A 20,124-nucleotide genomic window follows, 5' to 3' on the forward strand; every position below is an offset into this window, starting at 1 on the left:
AAAAAAGAAAGCAGTGATAGGAATGTGAGGTAAACAAGAGGGGGGAAGTAGAGCCTTGTGGGTATGGTATGTCCCCTCCTCAATGAGTCCTCAGACACCCCCCTCCCCCACACCCTTCAGTTATATTTGCAGGCAAGAGTGCGAAAGATCTTGTGTGTCTCAAACTCCCTTTATTCTTCTACATGTATAGTCATTCTCAAACAATATAATGGCAGTGGTTTTAGTTCGCCTGATTGTTTAGATTAAGCAATAGATGACTGTATGGGTGAAACCTTAAATTCCGTGCTTGGGAGGCAGATGTGATTTTCTTTAGCACAAATGAACCTCTGGGGAGAGCAGTAAGAGGTCATCTCCAGAAATTAAAGGTTCTTCCATCTGTTTAAGTTGAATGTAAAAGACAAAAGAGGAGCTTTGCGCAGGTACGGGATAGAATTTTGCAGAGTGAAAACCAAATCATGAGTTGACTTCAAGTCTTCAGGAATAACAGGATTTGGTACATTTTTTTATAGCTTTTAGGCACCTCACTCTCAAGGAATTACTCTCCAGGGTAGTCACTTTTAGAATTTCATTTGAGCCTCCTCCCATCCCCAGCAAATTTTGACTTAATCTCCACAGTCTGTGTTGTGTTGCAATTGGTATTTCCCCCCTCCTGTCCCAAACTGGCATGCCACTGCTATATATATTCATTCCTAGATTAGCTTGCCAGCTGATTCCAGAACCTCAGAGTAGTGCTTCTCTCCAGATAGCCTGAATCCACTCCTATCAGTTTTCATCAGCATGTACAATTGGCTAGCGCTGGTAGGGGCTGATGGGAATTGTAGTTCCTGAACATCTGGAGAGCCGCAGGTTCCCTACCCCTGCTCAGGAGGCTGGGAATATGTCAGCCAGAGGGGCCCTGGGGAGAAACATCCACCCTGTGTTTGCCATCAGCCAAGCTTGGAGGTCTGGCATCCTGTCTGGTAGACACAACCACCCACTTGCTGTTTGGCACCTTCACTTGAATGCATTCAGGACAGACTTGCCTCTCTAGGAATAGTTGACAGTAACACTTTGTGCAGTAAGCAATATTTCTACAAGCTGTAAGCAAGTGGATGTGGAGGACAGAGGAAACGGCAATCAACGAGGTCCCATTTTCAGGGATTTTCCTCAAATGAGGTGGCTGAGTTATGTCTTAGCCACCTATAATACAAAGGAACAATGAAGACAGTGGGGCTGAATAGGGTATTAGATTATCACACCATGGCTAAAGAGCATCTTTAGTTAAAGTATATTACATTCCTCTCAACACCACTATGTAAGTATACCAAAGCTGCTTGAAGTATATCAAGTATACCAGAGTATCAAAGTATACCAAAGCTGCTTGAAATGTTAGATGGCCTGTGATCAGAGAGGCCAACATTAGGGATTGTCAGATCCATATGGTTCTTGTTGGACGTGATTGTTCCAGCAGACCAATTGGTGTCTAGCAGCCTGAAATCTGTTTAGGTCAATCAGAATATTAGGCAACGATTGAAACAACTATACAGGGTAATAACTGGAATGGTCAGAGCATGGGTAATCTTGCTTGTGATATCCCTTGATCTTAGACTTTACAATCACAAGATTAACAATTGAAATTTGGCATTGGCTATAAATATTTGCAACCATTATGCTTCTGCTAAAATCCTGGGCAATTCAGCCACTGTTAGGAGATATATTAGGACTGAAGGGCTGTTACACCTGCTCTTAATTCCCTAGTGTTGAGGATGAAGGAAAATTCTGCAAGGTCTTGAGTGATAAGAAGCATCAAGATGGACAGAGCTCTCATGTAGATTTAGGACTACATGAAGTTTGTTCTAGAGAAGGAACAATCCTTAAAGGAATGGGCACATAGGATAAGTTTGATGTGGGGGGTCTGCTCATAGAAGAAGAATACTGCATGGAGTAGGAGTGTGAAACTGAAAGGGTATGCAGTGTTGTGAGCAAGAGTAAGCAGGATTCTCAGAATGAGTGAAGATTCAGTGGGGTTCAGCCCCATAGAAGAAGGGGTAATGCATGGAACAAGGGTAGGAGAACATGAATTTGACAGCAAACTTCATCTCTTTGTTCTTCTTCTCCCAGCGATAAATGGCCAAGACCAATAGTCTCCCACCCACCTTCCGACCCATCACGAGGAAGCTGCCACTGAGGTCATCAAGCTGAGGGCAGGGGCAAGCTCCTGCATTCTTCATATACAGCACCAGCTTCTTAGTGTCCTTGCGCTTCAGCGGCCCCACTTTAAGTAGCTTTTTCTTCTTCTGAGCAGCTACCAAGCGCCTCTCCCCGTTCTCTTTCTTGATCTCTTTGATGCGCATCTTTACCACTGTGCAGGAAAAAAAGTATAGTGGATTAAATTATATGTGTAAAGATGTGTGGGAGGTGGAATCATAGGGTTAGGGTTTGTAAAAGCAGGGATTGGGCTAGCTTGTATGTCTTCCCAGCCCCTGACTGAATATAAGCAAGGAGAAAGAATTTAATCAGTACAAGTGAGGGACCTGCAAGGACTTGTGCGGGAATCTCCCCCACTATTTCATCTTTCCATGAAAGCCCCTGTAGTCTCTTCCCTTTTCATTCTTTCTTTTTTCCTTCTCACATACACCCAACGTACCTTTATACCTTCTTTTCAGCCTGCTCTCTGCTGGCAACCTCTTCCTCAAGAAACTTTGCTCAGTTCTAGACACTATGCAGTACCAAACACTTGTCCAACTGTGCAGTGGGGAACCTGCAAAAATTTGCAGGGGGACCTAATTTTCACTTATATCCCCCTTACCACATTATTCCTCTTTTTTTCCTTCCTGGCAACCCCATATCCTTACCTTTCCTTGCTTCCTTTTCTCTCTATCCTATCCATGCACCAAAAACTCTACCTGCTTCCCTTTTTGGCTATATTTATTATTTATTTACGTCAGTTATACTCTGTTTTTTCCCATAATGGAGGCTCAAAGCAGCTTACATCATCATCTTCTCATTTATTTTATCCTCACAACAACCCTGTAAGGTAAGTTAGGCTGAGAGTCTTTGATTTGCCCAAGGTCATCTTATGAATTTCTGTAGCACAACTTGAACCTGCGTTTCCCAAATCCTTGCCTGAAGCTCTAACTACTCTATAACACTGACTTTTGTGGGGTGGCTGCTGCTGAACAGTAGTAAGTGCCCAGTCCTGTGTGAGTCACACAAGTTGCATGGCAAGCCCATAATAGCCCTAGAAAAGGTCATGCTCCCAGCATGAAGACTCGCCATACTGTTTGGTTATATAGCAATGGTCACTGAGGGCATTCATTTCTTAAAGCTACAAGTGCTGTTTCTAATTTTGAGTAGTTTGTAACTCAAATGTGTGAGTGTGTGTTTTAAGAGTTCATATTTTTGCAGAAAGATCTATCTTGTCTGTTCATGGCTCCAGGCTCCAGATTTAAGTATCCACAGATTTTGCCACATTGAGAATTAGGTATCTTGATAGTGCCATAACTGCTTGTTCTCTTTCAGGATGGCAGTTTGATTAATTCTCCTCATCTTAACCTCATATGCAGTGTCATGTTTTAGACAATGGAAAATCCGTCACAGACTCACTAGAGAAGGAATCAGGTGCTTTAGGTTTCTGAATTAAGGGCAGGAGCCAGTCATGCTCAAATCTGTTCTCAGAACCACCTAAATTGCATGGAAAAGCATGAGCTGAATGTCCCATGTCTGCAGTCAGAAGTAATACTTTATATGACCATTGTGACTGCAGGAACTGCACTTTGGATTTTCTCATGTTGGAGGTTTCTGGAAAGGGCTTGGAGCAGATCATGTGCAGGGGAATTATGCAACTTGAACTGGCCCTCAGATTGTCATGAATCACACAAAGAGGTATGTGTGTGTGTGTGATCCTGGGAGACAGGAATATAGGATATTCCACTGTGAAGCACCCTTCCATCACTATCAGGTACAATTTAAAATGAAGAGAAGGCAGGAAGAGATAGTGATTAATGTGGACGTTCTGGAAGAAAAACTAGTAGGTGTGTGTATTATGGCAGTAGTATAATTTGCCCTTCCACCCATGTATTTTGGAATGTAGGCAAAATCTGCACAATCCATCTTGGACTGAATTACTATGGCCACAACTTCTTAAATAGTGACTGTGGGATTGCCTCCAAATAGGTTTTCCCATTTCACCAATTTGACCGTATCTGATTCCTCATGCAATTGGCTTTTCTAAGAGTAAAGTTATTCATTCAAGAAGACATACATGTCACTGCATGTCACATTACTGTGGTTATTTATCTGGGTCTGATTCTCCTGCAATGCCTGTGGGTGCCTCAAAGGGAGGCTTTTCCATGCTTTTGCTATTCTAGGCATGTGGGGGATAGGGGGACTGGTACCTAAAAGGGGTGTGTGTGTGCGGGTGTGGTGGTGGTACCTAAAGATAAGTGTTAATGCTAGGGTGTTCAAATCCCCAGCTATCATTGCCTCTCACTTTGTCTGAGAAGATGAATCCAATCATTAGACTGCCCACTGGTTGCAAGGCTGTGAATATGATGACTCTCACTGAAAGAAGGCTGGACTTCTTGGAAATCCAGTACATTGTACTGACAGTTGTAGGGAACAAAATTGCAACACATTCTCAAGAGTGGTTTAGTAGAGTGCCAGTCTCAGATGACCAAACTGGAGAAACTAGTTGAGGTGTCAGATGAATGACTCACCAAAATCACTTGAACACATCTGCTCCATTATGCCGTCTGCTTTGTGCTCCATCTCACATTGAGTGCAGACCTTGGACACTGTAAATGTGGAAGAAGAGTAAGTGCCCACCAAACGATTTTTAGCCATCCCTGTCTGTGTCCCTTTAAGGAAGCTCATTCAATTTCCTGGCTCTTTTCTATTCAGCGACAGTCTGCTCCTAGTGGTAATGACTGTTCCCAGCCCCAGCTTGTCTGCATCATCATGCTGCGTCATGACTCATGAAGTAATTCTGAACAGAACAGAAGGGTTTGGAGCTTGGCTCGTTCAGAAAAGGATGCCAATAATCCCTATGGGAAAGGCTTTGTGTTAGTGTTTAGGGAAACACATTTCTCATGGAACTGATCAAACACATCAACGGTTCTTTCATTTTATGTAGATCTTAATCTTTGCACCAGTTAAATACATTTCTGTTTAATTTTCCTGTCTCCTTAACTAAAAGTGATGTACATTAAAGGCTGCTATGCTGACTATTCAGATGTGTTTCTGTCTGATTGGAAAGTAAATCTACCAGTGACGGACCAGGATAGACACAATCTACCACAGGGGTTCTCAGTTTTTTTCAGCCTGTGTTCAGTTTTGGAATTCTGCCACAGTGTGGTAGGTGCAGCTACAAAATGGCTGCCACCAAGGCAGAGCCAGCTGCAAAGCAATTGCTACAGCTTAACTTGAGCCACACAATGAAGATTCTTGTGTTATGGTGATGGCAGCTGCCAAAGGAACATCATTAAAAATCTAAAAACTCTTCGTGGACACAAGGAAAGGTGGGCATCATGTTGGGGACCCATGATCTACTACAAGGGCAGAATGGTCATCTTGGCTGACTGGAGGGAATAGGCTCTAGTGTAGGCTAACTATTGCAAGAACAAGTCTAGAGTTGTCTTGGATAAAAGGAGAGGAAGAGCCTTCCCCTGCAGCTTTAGCTGTGTATACTGAGATTAACTAGAACAGTCAAGGTTGATTAAGTGGTCCTCAAGAAGCTTTAGAACTTCATCTGGAGGCTCAACTAGGTAAACATCATGACTTAAAGTGGATTGCAAGGCAAGTATCACTATGTTTTTCTTTGAAGGAGATAGGAGAAAAACAGAAGGAAATTCAAGATGGAAGACAGGTACAAAATAGAATAGAGTTCCTTAATCTATTATAATTGTTTAGAAAAGGACATTTCACCAGGTCTAGCTTTTCTCAACCAACATGCCAACTGGGCCCTGCTTAAATTCATTCTTGTATATCAATGTTAAAGGCAGAAGTGTTCTGTCTCACTTCACCTTTTGTTAACTTAGAGATCAATGTCAATAAGAAAAGGATTTCTATACCCTGTAAGAAATTAGAAATTAGTTATGTGTTGCAGGTTGGATCAAAGGTGGTTCTTGGGTATGAAGTTGATGAAGACTGTTGCAGGAGGAGATTGATGCTTTAACTGATTAAACTACCTCTTTGATATCTTACCCTCTGACCCCCCCCTCCCCCAGCAATCTGCTTGACAGTTGAGCATGCAGAAATCCTTTCATGAAATTGTGTGTGTGTGTAGTTGGTACTGGAGGGGAAATTGATTGGGTCACTAATCAAGTACTGGCATTAATGAAGAACAGACAAGAACATCTTTGCCCCCCTTGTAAATATAAGGTTAAAGAAATGCAACCAGAATAAATGCCAGCTATTCTGAAAGATGTTAAATCAAAGGATTGCAGTCAACATACATAGTGGATTAGTGATGGTCCTCTTCAAGGACCCAACAAGTTTTTAAGCAATCAGGAATAATCCACCTGCCTCAAGCTCCTCTGCCTTCGGTAGTTCATTTTCCTTTGACAGATACCCCTCCTCCACCAGCCCTGGCCTATACATTGAAGACTGAAGTGCTAGGGCTTTCTAGCATGGTGTAGTGGTTAAGAGCAGGTGCGCTCTAATCTGGGGAACTGGGTTTGATTCCCCACTCTGCTACTTGAGCGGTGGAGGCTTATCTTGTGAATCAGATTAGCATGTGCACTCCAACACATGCCAACTGGGTGACCTGGGCTAGTCACAGCTCTTCAGAGCTCTCTCAGCCCCACCCACTTTACAGGATATTTGTTGTGAGGGGGGAAGGGAAAGGAGATTGTAAGCCCCTTTGAGTATCCTACAGGAGAGAAAGGGAGGATAGAAATCCAAACTCCTCTTCATCCTCCTCCTCCCCGAAATCATACTCAGGGCTATATATGAGGGTAAATTTTGAACTGATTGTGATGTAGAAATGGAGGCTGGGCAGAAGCAGATAGTGAGTTTGAAGGTTGCAAGACTTTCACTTCCCAGGCTTTTGTTTACTGGTAATAGCTGTTCTGGTAGTGATTCTGTTTGTAAATGAACAGATTCACACACGCACGCACATGCACGCACACACACACACACACACACAAATCTCACTGTTCAAAGAAAATGGATCCTGCTGTCCCAGATTTCCTATTTGGGAAATGAATTAATATGTTATCTCAATTGACATTATTAAGAAGTTTAAGAGAAGCTTGAGTGGAATATGGTGCCCAGGCTAAGAAAAATGGAGGGACTTATCCCACTGTGCTCATAACAAGGTCTCCAACGACTATAATGAAGGAGTGATGACACACCCCAGTCCACTGAGTGTACTGATTCATTGTCACCAGAGGAGAAGCACTGAAAGTCAGGAGTTCTTCTAGCTTCCATTTCAACCTTGCCAGTGGACCTGGCATCTCTTTGAACTTCCCTGACTACTGTGGTAGGTTGAATGGTGCCTCCTACTGGTTGCTATGCTAAAAAGTTGCTAATACTTTTATAGAGCTGTGATATAAAGTATTAGAGTTTTTGAATGCAGGCTACATGCACTTAGTCTACAAACCTTAGCCATTTCTTTTAATCCAGTCTTCAACACACAAACTAATTTCTTAGCTGAGGTTCTCTGCTTTGAAGGCTAGAACCTATCTCTGAAGACTGGATCCCTGATTCACAGACCTTGCATTGGGACCTTGGAGGGCAGAAGGCAGCGTCGACGGGGGAACAGATACTGGAGAATTTCTCAGATGAACTGCTCCATTGTCACTACCTATGTAAAGCACAGGGGTGGGCTTCTTTTGCAAACAATATGCCGGGCAAAAGGAAAACGTTTAAACAGTTTGGCCCAAAATGATGCAGCAGCATATAAGTCTCTATAAAGAATAAATCTAACTATCAGACTGTGCAAATGAAAACATGGGCAACTATGAAAAATGGAAAAAAGACTAGCATGAATATTATGAGGCTTGAACCATGGAATTTTTTTAGGTCTTGAATATAATACCTCACTTTAAATCTCAATACAAAATATCTAGTACTGAGCTATTTCAGATGAACTGGAAAGCTACTTGCTACCATATCAGCAGTGGGCTCAGATAAGCAACACACATGGAATACACACACACACCCTTCCAGACTAACCTCACACCAGCCTCTTTGTTACTAAAGAGCCTGGAAAGCATTTCTACATTTTTCAGTGCCAGTAAAACTCCTGAATATTTACCTGAATAAGCCCGGAGGGAAAAGGATATCAGCCTTGTCTGAAAAGTCTATGAGATTATGGCTGTAAAAACCAACATCAAGAGGGAAGGATGAATGTGGGTTATCAAAGGCCATAGAAATAGCATTACCCAGGGAACAGTCTTTTAACACAGGCTTTCTCCCTCCCCTTGCCACCCTTCCCCATGGTGTTACCTGGTGGCTGAGTCACCTGACTGTTTCCAAACTGCACAGTAATGCACAGGTCGTTGTCAAAGGGGAATTTGCTGCAGCTGAGCATGTCAGGCCACGGGAAGCCATAGGATTCCATGACAGGTGCACATGAGTCACGCACTACCTCACAGAGAGAGCGACATGGATAGATGGGCCGATCCAGGCAGACAGGTGCGAAGAGAGAACACAGGAATACTTGCGTGTCTGAATGGCACCGCTTGGCTAGCAAAGGCACCCAGCTGCTGGCTTGCTGCTTGACCTCAGGCATAGATTCGTGATCCAGCAGGTTAGGTAGGCGCATGCGCTTGTAGCCCACATTGTGGCAGAGCTGCAGGTCAGCTGGGATGTCCACGCATTGTGGCTGCTTGGTGTAGAAGCGTCCATGTTGAAAGTTGTCTGACTGCCAGCCATAGTAGTCATACTCCTGACCTGTGGCCAGTGGCCAGCCCAGCAACAGAGTTAGCAGCACTGTGCCCTGGACATTCCACTGGCAGAGTGACATCATGGCTCCCAGACACTCCCCTTAATTCTTCACCAAAAGGCACGTGGGGTTAGGTTGCCAGTGGATGTTGACGGGAGCCAAGTAGTGTGGGCAATGCCCAGACTCTACCCAGGCCAAGTAGCCAACACCTGCCTCTGTCTGTCTGCTTTCATGAAAGCCAATCTGTTCTCTCCAAGGCAATGTGTTAGTAACTGGCCCTATCAGTGGGATGAAGTGAGCTGCAGCTAGATTAAGTCAAAGTCTCTGCTCTGAGCTGTTTAGCACCACCCCTTCTAGGCTTACAAAGCAGCCTCCTGGGGAGAGACAGCGGCCAATCTTCACCAGGCACACTCCCCCCTCTCAAGGTTGACTTGGGATCCAGCCACGAGGATGTCCCCACCTCCCACTCTCATTCCTCCTCCTCCCTTCCTGTTTTTCTCTTCTACTTTCTGCTTATTTTCCCCAATACACTCTTGCTTTACTCTGCTAGCTTTCCCCCATCCGCTGACCACACACACCTGCGTGTGTATGCACTCACACACACGCACACACAGAGAGAGACACATATGCATGAAGTAGGTGCCAGCAGACATGCCATGGAATACTTTTGACCACAGATGTGGACAGCAGATTTCAGTAGGGAAAGCAGGGAAATGGCACAGTCTCCCTCTTTGGAATGCCAATAAAGTGAGCTCCATTCCAGTGCAGGATCTGTGCTTGATTTTAATTTGGTGGCAGGGAGGCTACAAGTGTCAAAATGTTTATGGCTAGGAGTGAAACACATTTGCAAAACTGGTGAATTCAGTGGACTCTATGATGTATCGTGAATGTCTAACTCACTAGTTAAATACTGAAACAACTGTGAATGGACTGTCAATTTATGATGCACAGATTAGAAATGAATGGCAAATATAGAAAAAGAGTTTTGAGCTTGTGGAGGCAAAACTGTTACAATCTGAGCTTCTTGTGTGAATGTTTCAACTCATAGCATTATTACATTCTGGGTTCCTGATAAGGGGATTCTGAAGTAGATATAAAAAAATGCTCAGTGCAGAAGGGTGAGAGCAGCAGGCTTAGATGTGGATTTTTCTAGGAATTTATTGGGCTACAATGTGGAGCAAGATGAGGCTTGGTAAAGTTGGGAGTGAGACTGAAATTGAGAATTTGGGCTCAGAACACAGTTATCTGGCATTTCCTTGATAAAATCTTCTCCATCCTGGACATAAGGGTCTAGAAAGTGTTGGGTCTAAATTGTAGGTCACAGAGGGAATAAGACCATGAGGATACTGGTGCTCAGTCTGGAAAGATCTAGGTAAAACTGATTGAAGATTTCAGATTTACCTTATAGGCAGGAAAAGCATCTTCCACCTGGGGCTACTGAACAGTTAGTCAAACCCCTTTTCACTTGAATTTCAGGAGATTAACTTCTGCCCAGCACAGGCAGAGCGGGTTGCAGTTGGGATAAAGTAACCCACTCTCCTGTTTTCGTGTTTGCATGCCTCTGTGCAGGCAGAGAATGGAGCCCGTGGAAGCAATGCAGGCTGCTGTGACGCCTTCGCACAGAAACTCTTCCCCACCCCCACTCACCTCCCGCCAATGTGTAGCCATGCATGACTGGACCCCCTGATGACCCTGTGCACCTGTGTGGCTATGTAGGTACAAGGTGGGACAGAAAAGAAAAACGGAACACACAGCCACAGAACGCACCTCTGGCCGTTCACATGCAAGCAGCTGCGACCTGAGCCTTTTAAAAAGCCCTGCGGGTAGCATGATTCTGGTAAAACCCATTTTTGGGGGGAGTGTCAGGAGTGGGAACCGTGTGAAGTCCCCCCCCAAACGGATTTTTTGCCATTGTTGCCCTGCATTTATTGGCCCGTGTGGAAGGGGCCTTAGATGAAGCCTGAGAAGTGGGAACCGGAAGGAAAAAAGGTTCATGTTAGATACCAATTGAAGTATCTAGTCAATGTTTGGAATTTAATTATCAATGGGAATGGGGGTCACAACATAGCAAGAAGAGTGGGAAGAAGAATAGGGTGACGGCCTCAGAGTTTAATCTGAAAACGTCCCAAATAACTGTGATTTCAAGCTGCTGATATGAGACTGTGACTTGGATTACTGGAAACTGCCCAACTGTGAGCAGTGCATGTTGAGGACCAGGTGCCCATCCAAGATACCGTTTACACTACGAGGTTAAACTTGCAACAGGATATTCAGCAGAGATGAATGATTCTGTTGTTGTGCTGATCAATTCACTCTGATATTCTATTCTATTATCCATTCTTTACCACAGGATGGTTTACAATAAAACATGCAACATTAAAATCATGACAGTAAAAACACAATAAAACTCAATTCTAAAAACACAATAAAATCCCATTCTAAAACCCGCATTCTAAAAACACAATGAAATTCCAGTCTAAAAACCAAGACACAATCTAAAATCTCCCACACACATGCACAAAAAAGGAGGGGTGTACAGACTTCTTGAGAAGGAGGGGCGGGTCTGCCACCAGGGGAGAAGTCATGTGAACACCCAGTGAAAAGGATGGTCTTTGCCAGGTACTAAAACTCCAAGAGGGTAGGCACCTGCCGAACCTCTGGGGTAAGGGCATTCCACAGAGTAGGGGTCACTGTGGAGAAGTCCTCTGGGCTGCACCAGACTCTCTTACCTCTGATTGGGCAGAACAACCAGGAAGGCCTCTCCCTCTGATCTCAGCACCCAGGGAGGGATATATGGGCAGATGCGCTCTGAAACTGTACAGGGCTTTATAAGTTAGCAACAGCACTTTGAATTGAGCCCGGTAGTGCATTGGAAAGCCAGTGCAGACTCCTGAGAATAGGGGTATAGATTTTTTATGGGGGGGTTCAGGGGTGGGGGCACACCCCCACCTGCCCCTAGGGTATGGCCACGCCTCCCCAAGCCCCACCCCTGGCATAGCTCTTATAAAAGCAGCTCTCCAAGGCCGGGGATGGCAGACTCCCCCGCCCTGCCCTCCCCTGCCCCCCACCAGCAGGGCTCCCAGCCGGCAGCTGGCAGCTCCTTCTGCCCTCCCCTCTGGGCAGAGGCATAGAGGGAAAATGGAGCCTGGTGCAAAATCTGAGTTTCGTGCCCCCCAACTCCCCGGGCAGCCGCTGTGATGCTGGAATCCACCCCCAAACAGCATCACTTTCAATGGTGTTTAAACTAGAGAGCCCAAATTCTCCTTTTAAATCCACCTTAAAGGGAGAATCTGGGGTCCCTAGTTAAACAACATTGAAAGTGATGCTGTTTTGGGGTGGATTATCCCCCACCCTGAAACAGCATCACTTTCAATGTGGCGTAGTGGTTAAGTGCAGGTGCATTCTAATTTGGAAGAACCGGGTTTGATTCCCTGCTCTGCCACTTGAGCTGTGGAGACTTATCTGGGGAATTCAGATTAGCCTGTGCACTCCCACACACACCAGCTGGGTGACCTTTGGCTAGTCACTGCTTTTCGGAGCTCTCTCAGCCCCACCCACCTCACAGGGTGTTTGTTGTGAGGGAGCAAGGGCAAGGAGATCCTTTGAGAGAAAGGGGGGATATAAATCCAAACTCTTCTTCTTCTTCTAAACTGAGGACCTCAGATTCTCCCTTTAAATCCATGCCAAAGGGGGTGGATTTAAAAGGAGAATCTGGGGAAATTTGGGGGTGCCTGCTGTCAGGGGTGCAATTGTTAATCTAGAAGCACCAAACTTTCAGGGTACATTTAGGAGTCTCTCCTGATGATACCACCCAGGTTTGGTGAAGTTTGGTTCAGGGGGTCCAAAGTTATGGACCCTCAAAGGTTTGGCCCCCATCTCCTATTAGCTCCCATTGGAAACAATGGAGGATGGGGGCACCCCCTTTGGGAGTCCATAACTTTGGACCCCCTGAACCAAACCTCACCAAACTCGGGTAGTAACATCAGGAGAGTCCCCCAAGCAATCCCTGAAAGTTTGGTTCTGCTAGCCCAAACAATGCGCCCCCTGCAGGCCAAAAACCAAAAAAGCACTAAAATGTTTTTACAACCTACAAATGGATGGGCAGAGCTTCGGACATGAAGGGGGGGTTCAAACCCAAGAACCCTCCCCCCTTACCTATGTCCATGATCTCAGTACAAAGCACCAATCAGCAGTCAAGCTGCTGTATTCTGCACCAGTTCGAGTTTCCAGACTGTTCTCAAAGGCAGCCCATATATTATGCATTACAATAATTCAATCTGGCAGTAACTGTGACCAAGTCATCCTGGTCAAGGAAAAAGCAGAGCTGGTGCACTGGCAAGAGCCCTCCTGGTCATCGCTGCCAGCTGGGTTTCCAGAGCCAGCAGGATGGTCCCAAGATCCCACATTTGGTCTTCCTGGGTTAGAACCATCCCTTCCAGCACTGCGTGTCCCTTGATTCCCCAGAATCAGGAGCTTGGCATACAGAGCACCTCTGTCTTATTGGGATTAAGTTTCAATTTGTAGACCCTCATCCAATCAGTTGATGCCAGACATCAATCCAGCATTCGGGCAGCCTCACCTGATACAGATGGAACCAAAAGGAACAGTTGGATGTCATATGCATATTGGTGACAACCAACACCATTTCCTCTTTATGACCTTTCCCACCCCAGTCCTAACCCCTACAGCCGCTCCAGAAGAATATTGTGGTCAATGGTATCAAATGCTGCTGAAAGATCTAAGTACCATCAGGGACAACTGACCTCTCTATCCCTTTCCCTGTGGAGATCATCCATCAAGGCAACCAAGACTGTCTCTGTCCCAAACTCATATTAGAACTGGTGTAATATCTCCCCCCCCCCTCCATCATGCAACCCAAGATAATGACTGCAACAACTGGTGTTCTGAACCAAGCAGAATTCCTGTTTCATCTTCAGGTTAATGAGCAGCTGAAGTTTATTAGAGAATGGAGATAAGCACTGGCACCTGCCTATCAATCTGCTGTTAACTGCACAGGAGCAGGAGCTGGGAAAAGAAAGCAGCCATCATAAAACATATTCAGATTACAGGTATACTAAACAGTAATTCATACAGTACACAGTCTAAAGGGACAGCCCTTACATTTTATGAGGCAAGAATTAATCCAACCCTTTTTCAAACCCTAAAAAAAGACTCCACAATTCAATCTAGGGAGGTTAAGTATTCTTAAGTAAGCCTTCTTTAAGGAATTTGTGTTGGGCTCTGGCTAGCCATATCATGCGCCAAAGGAAACATAGTTCTGCCTTCAAAATCTCATGCCACAGTAAGCCATTCGCCAGCCACAGCACATGCTTTGCTGCTACAGATGAATACAGCTACAACCAGATTTGTTAACAGATTTCAGTTCTGTGACTTCCTTTTAACATCATTGTTCTTTGAGTCTACATACACATTATAGGTTGGGAAATTCCTGGACATGTCAGGGGTGGAGCCTGGGGAGAGTAGAGTTTGAAGAGGGGAGAGAATTTAAAGGGGAGTGATAGACCACCTTCCATGGCAGTTACTTTCTCCAGGGGAGTTGTTGTCTGGAGACTAGTTGTAATTCTGGGAGATCTGTAACCACCACCTGAAGGTTTGTAACCCTAGTGACTAGAGTCCATCCAATTTTTTTGGTTTTTCATCCAAATGCTAACCAGGACTGATCCTGCTTAGCTTCCAAGATGTGACAAGCTACCCAAGTCCTGGGAAATAAATAAAGTATCACCTGCTCACTAGCATGGAGAATTAAGAAAGAACAAAATGTTCCTCCACTGAGAGGACACAGGTACAGTCATGATGTATAGGAAGCTATTGCTGGCACTTGAGGTCCAGAGCTTCTGGTGGCTGCAGAAAACCTACATGCTTTTGTCTCCTAGGAAATAGGCTTGGCTGAACTAGGCACCCCTCCCCAGATATATTAGAAAGTGATTTTTCTCCAGCTATCAGTGACCCAACCCTTGTGACAACTGGCTGCTGGGAAACGGGGTGGCGGGTGGTGGTGGTGGTGGTAACAGCCACACTTGAGACTTAATTAGTCATTGCTTCCTGTTCTAACCTTTGCCCTATGAGGGGGTGGGGTGTTGGATAACTGAGAAAGGCAGTGGTACACCAACTATGAGAGGAGAGCAGCATCCCTGCTCACGTTATTGGTTGTGAGGCACTGCTTGGTCCTGAAATGGATTCAAGAGATAAAATATCCAGGCAGAACCTCATTTTGGTGGGATGGGCTATGATGATCTTTCCGGGGGTTCTTTCTCTGCTTAGCACTGGTACTCAAAAGTAGTGGAAAGTCGACCCTGGATTAAGTTTCAGCTACTATTAGTAGGACTTCTGAACCTCTCTGACAAATGCAACAGGTGTAGGTACCCCAACATAGGGATGCGACCTGCTGAAGTTTTCCCTGTCACAAATATCTCCCAGAATTTGAGGTTTAAAAAAAAACATGTTTAGACCCCTGACCCCAAACAAAAGGATAGATTTACAAAATAAATTTGATCTGATCTGATCTCAGTTCTTCCAGTTTGGGGATAGGGAGGCCTCTGCTTGTTCAGGGCATCCCTTAAAGTGATTTTTTTCATTATTTTTTAATGAATGAGCATGTGGTTTTTTAAAAGCAGAGGCTTCCCTGTATTTGTAGCAACACGATTGTACCTTTAAAGGTCCTTCAAACCTCCCACAACTAGGTGAAGCTGTTATGAAGGGGTTGAAAATGTTTTTAACAGACTTAAACACTTGCAAAGAGCTGACAAAAGGAGTTTTGCTCAAGGTATGTAGAAAGGTTTGCTTCAACTTCACATGCAAGCAGATGAAGAAGAAGAAGAAGAGTTTGGATTTATATCCCCCCTTTCTCTCATGCAGGAGACTCAAAGGGGCTGACAATCTCCTTGCCCTTCCCCCCTCACAACAAACACCCTGTAAGGTGGGTGGGGCTGGGAGAGCTCCAAGAAGCTGTGACTAGCCCAAGGTCACCCAGCTGACGTGTGTGGGAGTGCACAGGCTAATCTGAATTCCCCAGAGAAGCCTCCACAGCTCAGGCGGCAGAGCTGGGAATCAAACCCGGTTCCTCCATATTAGATACACGAGCTCTTAACCTCCTACGCCGCTGCTGCTCCATAAAGATATTCCTTTATGAAAAAATTTACCGGTATGCTTAAGCTCACAGCAAAAACAAGTACTAAAGGGCTTTAGTAATGGGGTGCTGGTAGTAAAGTAAGTGGAGTCAGATCCTCTGAAGATGCCAGCCACGGATGCAGGCGAAACGTCAGGAGAGAATGCTGCTAGAACACAGGCATACAGCCCGGAAACCACACAGCACCCCAGTGATTCCGGCTGCGAAAGCCTTCGACAGTACCTTTGACAATACATTGAACATCTCTATGGGCTTTAATAATGATTATGGAAATGGGGGTGTGGGGCTTGTTACAGGAAGGGGCTTTGATATATTTATGTAATGTTTGGTATGTTTAGTATGTTTGATATGTCTATGTAATAGGCGGATTGGAAAGGGTGTAACTCTAATTACCCTTAACCAATGGGGGAACGGAGAGGGGCCATTGCATTATGGGAGATAAGGGAAATATAAACTGCTGTGATTTCTATGTTGCTTTGAGTAGAACAGGAAACACCATCCTGCTTTGCTCCCTTTATTAATAAAGCTGTTTAAAATTCTGATCACTGGGTTTGATGATTGGTTTCTCCAGACCCTGCTCTGGTGGGTGACTGAGAGTGTTTCTAACAAAGCCGATGTTTCTGAGGCTTTTCCAGCATCCCTGGCATATTTATTTCAACACAAGAAAAGCCCCGTTGGATCAGATCAATAGTCCATTTAACCTGGTATCCCACCTCCCCACAGTCTCCCTGCCAGTTGCTCCAGAGGGTCAACTAACAGGGTAAAGAGGTCAAGCCTTTCCCCTGATGTTGTCTGCTCGCACTTCTTCACCCCCAGCCCTCTTGCTTTTGCTTAAAGAGCAGCAAGGTGAAGAGTTTAATGAATCTGAAAGCTTCTCACCTGTTTGTGACCTTTTAGCTGGCTCTAATGAAGTCTCCATAGGTTCGGACATAAACAGCAAAAATTATAATATAGAATTATTGTGGAGAACCAACCACAGCTAGTGATAAAACAGAATTCAGCAGATCCATTCTCATTGTCTCATCACTGAAATATGTAAATTTAAAACAGACTGTCTTCTGTGTACAGAAGGAAACTGCACCTTGCATGCTTATAAATGTTAAAAATAGACTATTGGTTGGCATCAAACTCACTATCTATTTTAAATTAATCTCCAGGATGATCATCTTTTGTTTTCTAAGATGCTGATGCAGTGAATGGGAGCTCTGCAGGACAGCCACGAATCACATGGAAGAACAAGGAAGACTGTTCTTTCAATTATCAGAGATTAGGCCCGATTTATCACTTTAAAAGGAGGCAGCTTGGACTTGAGGTACTTCCCACTGGATCAGGAATTATGAACAAAGGAAGCAGGTGTTTCTGGACCCGACCCTTCCTGGGTGTGCAAGTGCTACATCACTCAATACTCCAGATCAGGGGTCTGCAACATGTGGCTCTCCAGATGTTCATGGACTACAATTCCCATCAGCCCCTGCCAGCATGACCAATTGGCCATGCTGGCAGGGGCTGATGGGGATTGTAGTCCATGAACATCTGGAGAGCCACAGATTGCAGACCCCTGCTCCAGATAATACTCCAGGGCTTATGTGACCCTCCTTCATTATTGGTCAACTTTTGTGGTGTTCTTTTTGAAGAACTAATGAAGTGGATTTCTTCTGCATTTCAAGTGAAGCTACTTTCCAGATGTCGCTGTTGTTGGGTATTGGCATGTTCTACCATCTGAACGCTGTTGTGTACCATTCCTCCATGCACATCTTTCAGTCCATGCTTAATTTGGATATAGGCCTGTACTCTGAGCAGATCCAGCATTGCCACTGCCAGCAGTATCAAAGGAAACCCCCCTCCTCACAGTCACATTAATCTGAGGCTGCCACTGGAGTTCAGATAAGATAAAGTCACAGCGTTAATCAAGCCCACTGGGGCGAGGGGTGGTGGGTTTAGGCCTCCAGTTATCGCAGGTAGGAACTAGATAAGCCCAGCCGCCTCTGGCACTGACAGAAAATCATTGGTTTGTGATGAATGTGTGGAATGGATCTGGTAAGGAGCAGTATTCTTGTTGACAAAGGAAGGGAAGAATGACAGGCCTCAGGGAAGTGTCAAAAGGTGAGAGTGTGCATGTAAGAATGTGTAAGAGTGTGAAGGCAGAAATGTGTGCATGAATCAGCATTTTCAGATGATTTTTGAAAGACTACTAATTCTTATAAGAAAGAGGGAGGAGTATGGATCTCACAGAATTTTTCTTTCTTTCATCTTGAAAAAAACCTGCACACCCACCATACTGATGAATAGGTGATCCCTATCATTCTACCCTGCCTCTTTGTGAATGACAAACGGTGTTGGAAATTCCCAGTCAAGAGAGTTTGTGTGAGATGCTGCACATTTGTTTTTGTGTGCACGGAGAGCTCTCTGTGTGCAATAGCACCTCCTGCAGGCTTCTCATTGCCTTACCTTCTTCCGTCTTGGTCTCTGCCAAGAGATAACCATTCCCAGATGCTTGCTTGGTGGGAAGGAGAGAAAAGCCCTGGTAAACCTAGCGCAAGGGCGGGGAGAAATGGAGAGATCCAGGAACAGGCCGTCCTGCCAGAGAATATGGCTTGGCTTGCACTCAGCTCACGCACAAGCTCATGTTAACACATTTCATAGCCGTGCACCTCAAAGGCCTGTGGTCCCCCTCCTAATATACTCACATTTCTAAAGACTGTCGTAAAACGGTGAATGCACATAGCCCTTGAAGAAATACCTTTAACTATTCCTACAGCTCTCTGTAGGAATGAAAGATGAAGCAGGCTGCTGCTCAGATTCTTTGAAGCATTTTTTTACAACACCTGTCGGTAATGCAATGAATTATGGCCAGCCCACCCTTTGCTTTGGGGTCTGTCCTTTGTCTCACACAACTAGTGATCTGAATGCTTGGCTCCAGCTGCCATGTTTCTTTATAATATTAAGCATTCACATGTGCATGTGAAGAACAAGGAAGAGCAAGCAAGGGTGCTGCTGGGATTGGGGCACTCGCACCCACTGCTCTCAGCACGTAGATGTGTGTGTATGGGTTGGGGGCGATTTTGCATACCAATAGGGAAGAGCACAAAGGCTGAGAGAGCCAGATATAAAGTCCTGAGAATGCCCTGTTTGGAGGAAGAGCACCCCACATTCATTTAGTTTGTCAGTTGCCAGGGGGAGGAGCCTACACGATAGATCTGTTACTGGCGGATGGGGCAAGGAAACCGAGAAGGACCAGGCAGAGGTAGTGAGGACGTTGGGACCTGGATGAAAAGGTGCTGATTCTTTGGAAACTTGGTTGTATCTAGATTAAATTTTCAGTGGGAATTCTCAAATGTCAAAAGAATCGGCATTTTTTTCATCCAGGTTCCAACATCCTCACTGCAGCATGTTTCTAGTGAAGACATCTAGGCCTGCCCCTTGTGAGGGTGCCTGCTGTCAGGGGAGCAATTGTTAAGCTAGCAGAACCAAAATTTCAGAGTATCTTTAGGAGACCCTCCTGATAATATCACCCCCTTTGGGAGTCCATAGCTTTGGACCCCCTAGACCAAACTTCACTAAACCTGGGTGGTATCAGTAGAAGACTCTCCTGATGATACCACCCAGGCTTGGTGAAGTTTGGTTCATGGGGCCCAAAGTTATGGACCCTCAAATGTGTAGCCCCCATCTCCTATTAGCTCCCATTGTGGTGTGTGTGTGTGTGTGTGCCAGAAACAGGACTGATCTGTATTCTGCAGTTCGGCAATGGGGAGTTCGTGAGGAAACCTGGATATTTCGGGTGACTATCCCAGGATTAATCGCCAGTGGGAAATCGCCCATATACAGAGGCGTAGCTGGGCCAAATTGCGCCTGGTGCGCAGAGTGTTTTTTCCGCCCCCCCTGCGCCCTCCCAGGCGCCCCCCCGCAGCACACACACACACACCACCACCCTTCCCACGCTTACCTACGTTCCTTTTCTTTTTGTAGTACTTTTTGAGGCTGAAAAACGCGGCCTATTTACAGTTCAAGGAGAAAGCTGCCTGATGAACTATACTTCCCAGGAGACCTTGGGAGCCCCAAGGTCTCCTGGGAACTGTAGTTCCTCAGGCAGTTTTTCCCCTGAACTGTA

The 20,124-nt window shown here is 45.2% G+C and overlaps 1 protein-coding gene across 2 annotated transcripts; it reads right to left on the minus strand.

Moving 5' to 3' along the window:
- Positions 1 to 868: 868 nt before the first annotated feature.
- SFRP5 (secreted frizzled related protein 5) lies at positions 869 to 9,138 on the minus strand. Of its 2 annotated transcripts, XR_007245292.1 has the most exons (4): positions 8,431 to 9,138; positions 4,698 to 4,775; positions 1,352 to 2,341; positions 869 to 1,312 (listed from the first exon to the last, which is right to left on the minus strand). XR_007245292.1 is itself a non-coding variant. In XM_048506312.1 (3 exons), the coding sequence occupies exons 1-3, from the start codon at positions 8,951 to 8,953 to the stop codon at positions 1,998 to 2,000; spliced, it is 945 nt and encodes a 314-aa protein (XP_048362269.1). In that variant the 5' UTR covers positions 8,954 to 9,138; the 3' UTR covers positions 869 to 1,997. The 2 variants fall into 2 exon arrangements, 1 of the variants encoding a protein (XP_048362269.1); XM_048506312.1 differs by having other exon boundaries at positions 869 to 2,341.
- Positions 9,139 to 20,124: the final 10,986 nt, after the last annotated feature.

The sequence above is a fragment of the Sphaerodactylus townsendi genome, linkage group LG08, assembly GCF_021028975.2.
Source record: "Sphaerodactylus townsendi isolate TG3544 linkage group LG08, MPM_Stown_v2.3, whole genome shotgun sequence".
In the NCBI taxonomy this organism is placed as follows: domain Eukaryota; kingdom Metazoa; phylum Chordata; class Lepidosauria; order Squamata; family Sphaerodactylidae; genus Sphaerodactylus; species Sphaerodactylus townsendi.

Coding starts and splice junctions, on each gene's coding strand:
- SFRP5 (XM_048506312.1), bottom strand. CDS start 8,953: ATGATGTCACTCTGCCAGTGGAATGTCCAGGGCACAGTGCTGCTAACT. Junction 4,776..8,430: donor TCAGGTGACTCAGCCACCAG/GTAACACCATGG, acceptor CCACATTTACAG/TGTCCAAGGTCTGCACTCAA. Junction 2,342..4,697: donor GATGTGTTCAAGTGATTTTG/GTGAGTCATTCA, acceptor TTTCCTGCACAG/TGGTAAAGATGCGCATCAAA.